At 37.9% G+C, this 6,382-nt stretch overlaps 1 protein-coding gene across 10 annotated transcripts in view; it reads right to left on the bottom strand.

The window, feature by feature from the left end:
- Positions 1-5,313: 5,313 nt before the first annotated feature.
- P4HA2 (prolyl 4-hydroxylase subunit alpha 2) overlaps positions 5,314-6,382 on the bottom strand; it is a 31,717-nt gene continuing 30,648 nt past the window's right edge. For all 10 annotated transcript variants that reach the window (XM_016118441.2, XM_016118437.2, XM_036224563.1 and 7 more), the window contains one exon: positions 5,314-5,776. In XM_016118441.2, coding sequence (XP_015973927.2) covers positions 5,706-5,776 — 71 coding nt within the window. In that variant the 3' untranslated portion in view covers positions 5,314-5,705. The remainder of the gene's footprint in view (positions 5,777-6,382) is intronic.

The following is a 6,382-nucleotide window of genomic DNA, read 5'->3' as shown; positions in this document are numbered from 1 at the left end:
TCTTTTACAATTTATTAAGAATTTCATAAGGTCACCCTCTTTTACCTCTTCAAAAAAAAATCAACAAAACTTTCTTCTATTGTTATTACGTTAATGCAAATATGCTTTAATAATTTGACACCCTTGTTCATGATGGAATATATCTGGTGTACAAAGAACAAGGAAAGGTATTTTGCTTTTATTCCCAGTAGTGTTTCAGATCTAACATGATTTCGTAGTAGCATTATATGTTCCCCCAAAATTCTCATGTTGAAGCCCTAACCCCCAATACCTTGGATTTGGAGTTAGGTAATTAAGGTAAAATGAGGCATATGGGTGGGCCCTAATCCAATGTGACTGATGTCCTTATAAGAGGAAATTAGGATACAGATAACACATAGACCAAAGGGTGACTATGTGAGGACTCAGTGAGAAAGTGGCCATATGCAAGCCAAGGAAAGAGGCCTCAGAAAAAAAACAAACTTCCAACACCTTGATCTTGGACTTCTAGCCTTCAGGACTGTGAGAAAATGTTGTTTAAGCCACCCACTCTGTGATATTTTGTTATGACAGCCCTGCCAAACTAAGACGCATTGTAAATTTGTTTTGAATTTCATTAGACAAGGAACATTTTCTTTTTGATATCATTATACTGACTACAAATTCAGTTAAATGAAGAAACATAGTATTTGGTTTTTCAACTTTTAGAATCAGTTTATCCTAGATACTAAAACAGTATCCAAAGTATAACTGACAGAAGTTGGGAGGTAAAGGGCGTGTGATAATTAATTTTATATGTCAACTTGGCTAGATTATGGTGACTAGCTGTTTGGTCAAACACAAGTCTAGATCTTCATGTCACTTGCTAGAATGTCAGAGATACTACTTTAAGCCTATGAAGCAAAAGGTTTATGTTATCAGGGAACCAAGAAAGGACTATAAATAATATTACCACCAAAAAGTGGCAAAGGGATGGGAAGTATATTGAAAAATAGTGTATATAACAATGATCATCTCTCAAATTTCTCAAGTGGAAAAAGCAAGAGACAGCACTTTGTAAGTCTATGATTCACAGTGAGAAAAATTAAAAGCAAAGACAATAGAAAGAGGTTCCTCTAGGGAGACTAGAAGAGAGAAGTAGGGTGGGGAAGAATTATTCATGGTAAGCTCTCCTGTTCCTTATTTTTTAAGCCAGATGCATGTATATCAAACTGGGATAGACAGAAAGCAAATTTCTACTTATGCTTCAAGACTCAGATTAATGTTGCCTACTGTAGTGCCAACTTCTCTGGTTAAATTAGTCCTTCACTCTCCTGTACTACTTGAGCACTAGTCCTCCGTTATCAGACCTCTCGCATTTCACACATCTATTTACAAATCTCTTCCATTACTCTGAATTACTTAAAGGTACAGGCAGTATTTTATTCATCTTTGCTTCCATATCAAATCTTTAAAACTGTTGAAAGGATGAAAATACACTTTTTAGAGCAAAGGCTTTAAATAGCTGCCAAACTGGGGTTTGATTCCCAGGCTTTTCACTAAACAACAAAGAGACCTTATGTGACCTCAAGCACATAACCTAAACTTTCAGCTTCTCTGTTACCTAAAGAATTGTTGTAAGTTTGAAATAACAGACTGTAACATCCCTAGCACACTACTAAATGCCCACTGAACTGCCCAACTCTTTGGTGCCATCATGAACATGTTAATGGTAAGTAGCTTAATAAAAATTACTGAAAACAGTACCCTTTCTAAGGTTATCCTGTGTTTGGTTCCAGGCCCACTCTGAGTTGACAGGCAGGCACCAACAAGCAACAGATTGCTTAGTGGTTGATTTCATGCTTAATGTATGAAATTTCCAAGGTAAATGCGGGATGTATCAAAGAAAAGGTTTTCTGTATATGCATTTTTTACATGAAAATAAATTTTAATAACTCAAATGAACAAGAAAGTTCCACTCCCAGCTAAGATGGAGTAGCTTATGGTAGACTAACTTTCATGTCAACAACAACCATGAAAGCTGGCTAAAATCTCCTATAAATGTTTGAAGGCATCAATAGACAGCTGAAGCCAAAAGGGCTTGAGCATCAAGATCCTAGGGAAGGTGAATCTCAGGTAGGTGAACCAAAAGTATGTAACCTCTTTTATCCTTAGATTATTTATTGATTCTAGGTATAGGGTAAGAGACTGTAGGCCCAGATAAAGAACCCAAGCAATGAGCAACTGCCAAGAGGCAAAGAAACCAGCAGAGCTCTTGGCAGTCTCAAGGGGCATTATAAGACAAAAATTAGACTGCAGTTTGTTAAGATATTAAATAGGAGGGAGGAGTGGAGAGCTTGGTCACACACTCAGCCTGTTTATTTACCCATTATTTTCTGAATTCTGAAACTGGGCAGAATAGAAGTTTAAAAAGAAGAAAACCTCTGAATGGAAAAATGAATTTTGGGGGCAGTGTCTAGATACTGATAATATAAGAGTTAGAGCAGAACTGCCATGGGGACAGATCTGGTGAGTACTCTAGGCTCTCAACTGGAAAATCCCTAGAAGACTATATCCTGTGAGGGGGAAAATGATGGCAAACTAGAGTTAGTCAGGAAAACTGCAACCTAGCCTTAATTAAGGTGGCTCAGGCCCTGATTTGGATTAAGTTGATTAATCCCCACTCTGCCTAGTAGAGGAAATAGAAAACTCTGTGTAGGAAGTTATCATCCAGAGCCTCTATAATCTATCATACACAATGCCCAGCATTCAATCAAAAATTACCGGGCATACCAAGAGAGTGGACCAAATGACCAGAAATGGGGCGGAGTGGGGGAGACAATAAAAAGAGATCCACAGATAATCTCAATCATGGAGTTACCAGACAAAAACTTTTAAATAATTGATTCATTAGTTTAGGAAAAATATGGAAAAACAAAAGCAAATTCCCCAGAGAATTAGAATCTATTAAAAATAGATATTCTAGAATTGAAAAATATAAGAAATGAAATTAAGAACTCGGTAGATAGATTTAGCAGCAGAAGAGATAAATGAATTAGAAGGTAGATCAATAGAAAATATCTAGTCTAAAGCAGAAGGTGGTCGGGGGGGAGGGTGGAAAACAGAGTAAGAGACATATAAAACACAGTGAAAAGTTCTAACAACCAGGTTATTAGAGTCCCAGAAAGAGAGGAGAGACAGAAAATGGGACAGAAACATGTCAATAATGTCTGATAAATTTTCAAAACTGATCAAAGACATCAACTCACAAATTCAAGAAGCTCTGTAAACCTCAAGCTGGAAAATGACAGAAATTCACATTACATAGATCTAAATAAAACTACTGAAAACCAAAACAAAGAAAAATCTTAAAAAGCAGATAGTAGGGAAGACGTCAGGGAAAAAATGACTTTCAAAAGAGCAACAAAAGGACAAGACAGCTGAGTTTTCAACAGAAATTGTGTAAGCCAGAAATTATATCTTTAAAGTGCTAAAAGAAAAAATCCTATATTATACAGATTCAAGATAGTAAACAGATTCAAGAAGCCCAAAGATTCTCAAATAGGAAAAATGAAAACTAGCATGCCAGTAATTTTTCTGTTATTTCTCAGCTCTATGCTCGGCTCATCCTTCTATATTCTGCTGCTATACTAGAGTTGTAATTCTGTAAACTACATTTCTCAGATGCCCTTACCAGCTGGCTTCCTGTTAGGTTCTGCCAGTGGAAAGCATTAGAGGGAAATCAGATGGTAGTAGACAGGCAGCAGTCGCTCTAGACCCAGTGATTTTTTGCATGAGGCACAGTTTTATAAATTATGCCACTGAGAGTTAGGGGTTATTTCATTCCTATAGTATAAGCCTATCCTACCCTAATAAAATACGCAAAAAGATTTTTTAAGTCAGCCTTTCTACCTCATACTATAATACAAAAATAAAACCCAAGTGTATTAAGGGACATAAAGAAAAAAGACAAAACTATAATGCTTTTAGAAAATAAGAAAATACCTTCGTAATCTTTGGGTATAGAAGAATTTCTCAAACAAGACATAAAAAACATAAATCGAAAAGGAAAAACTTGATAAACTTGACATAAAAATTAAGAACTATTCATCAAGACAGAACTAAGCGTGAAAAGACAATCTAGAAAAAAGATGACATTTGTAAAACATATAACCAACAGACCTGGTGTCCATAATATATTAGAAATTCCTATGAATCAGTATGAGAAAGACTTGAATAGGCAGTTAAAGAAATAAAGACAAATAAACATACTAAAAGGTATGATGTCATTAACAATTGTGTTAAAATAGATACCACACAAACCATGTAAAATGCAGAAGTGTAACAATTACAAATATTGGAGAAGTTTGGGATCTCTCATTTACTCCTGGTGGGAATGGGCATAACCACTCTGTAATACATTATGTGATAAGATTGAAGACTCGCTTACTAAGATGCAGCATTTCTACTTTTAGATATATATTCTACAGATATATGTGTTTATGTGCATCAGGATTCACATATAAAAAGAGCAGCATTATTAATAAAACTGAAACCAACTCAAATGTCTATCAATACTATACTGGATATATTAAGGTATTGTCTCACCATATACATTTAACAAAACAGTAAACTATACAAATTAAAACAAACTACAGCTATAGAACGACATGTATTAATCTTAAAAATAACAACTGAATGAAAGAAGCCAAACTCCCTGCAAAATATACTCTGGCTCCATTTACAAAAAGTTCAAAAATCAGGGAAAACAAGATGACTACTTGTTTAGGGATAGAGACACAGGTAGTAAAACTGCAAAGAAGAACCAAGGAATGACTACCACAAATCACTAGACAGACAATGGTTACTGCCAAGGTACTAGGGGGGCAGAGTGGGGTGGGCAGAGTGGGAGATGTGATCCAAGAGAGGCTCACAAGGGGCTCCTGGGTGTAGATTTGAAAATGATCTGCACGCTGGTGACACAGGTGCTTGTGTGCACCTTCACAGCCTTTAAACTGTACATCTGAGTTTCACAATTCTGTGTGTATGTCTCAAATTTTAAAATAGATTTCAAATTATAACAGCATCACAATTGTGAACATATTATGATCTCTCTGTTCTCTGGGAGGCAGAGAGAGACTATTTCCCTTGCTTTCCAGAAAGGACACTAATGCTTGTAGGAGATATAAATGTTAAAGCCAAATCCAGTACTCAAGGTCAGGGTTTTGCCACTGAAGTATTCATTACCCAGGTTCTACCTCCACAGAGATGCATAGGAAATGGTGAATTGGTAAAAGTTAACTGTCTTAAAACAAACAAACAAACAAACAAACACACAAACAAAAAACCTCCAAATAAGGCTCTTTAAGGCTCTGGCAGGGACATTTTATTTTTTGGTTAAAGCCACATTAATAGAAATGCCATAAAAACAAACATGTAAACAAGTTATCAGAACTTTGGTTCATTGAAACATCTCACACCTAAATCATCTGAGGTACAAAGGCACCTTGCTAGGTGCTAGACAGCCTGACTCTGCTACAGCAGCTCTGACCTGAGATGGCACAGGCTGACCAGAGAGGCTGGGACCAAGATCACCAACAACTCTCCCCTGTCCACTCTCTCTGCTCCAGACATTTACTACTCCAAAGACCCGCCTGACAGGGGCTGGAACATAGAATGGTGTCTGTCACGTTGAGCTTGAAGACAAAAGGCTGAAGGGCCAGGAAGACGAAGGGCAGAAAAGGATGTCAGTCAACTTCTGTTGATCCACACGGCCTCAAGAACTCCTGTCCTCGTTCATGGAACCACTTATTGGAGACTGTGAACAGACAGAAAGTATGTTACAATCCTGTTGTTTAGTTCAGCGCCCAAAATTAATGGCTCCTTCATGATGGAACTCGTACTGGGCCCTGAGAATCAGATGTAAGTACAACATGGTCTCAGGCCTCAAGTTGTTCAGGAGCTTGTGAGGAAGACAGATAATTGTATAAGTCTGCCAGTGACACAAGAGAGACGTGTATAAAGCTGCCATAGAAACAGAGTCAAAGGGCATCTAATTATGTGGAGGAAGGGGAACCTCCAGACATGGGATATGAAGTTGAACGGGAGTTGTCTAGGAAAGAAGACAAGACAGGCCATGATGGTTCCTATGCCAAGGGGGTCCAGGAAACGGGAAAAGTGCGAGAAAGACATCAAAGTAGGAACCACCCTGGTGTGTGTGTGTTAAGGACCCCAAGAAGCTTGATATTACTCGACTGTGGCAGGTGGGAACTGAGAGGTAGGAGATGAGGATGAGGAAGCCTGTCAGGACTGTGGAGGGCCTGGACATCAAGCTCAGGAGCTGTGGGTCAGCAGATCCAATCTGCGTGCTGTGGGTAACAAAGAGGCAGAGCTGGTGCTAGCTCTATCTGTCACCTAAAGTTGT

Source organism: Rousettus aegyptiacus, unplaced genomic scaffold (assembly GCF_014176215.1).
Source record: "Rousettus aegyptiacus isolate mRouAeg1 unplaced genomic scaffold, mRouAeg1.p scaffold_m13_p_7, whole genome shotgun sequence".
In the NCBI taxonomy this organism is placed as follows: Eukaryota; Metazoa; Chordata; class Mammalia; order Chiroptera; family Pteropodidae; genus Rousettus; species Rousettus aegyptiacus.
This window is presented reverse-complemented; position numbering and strand designations above follow the sequence as displayed.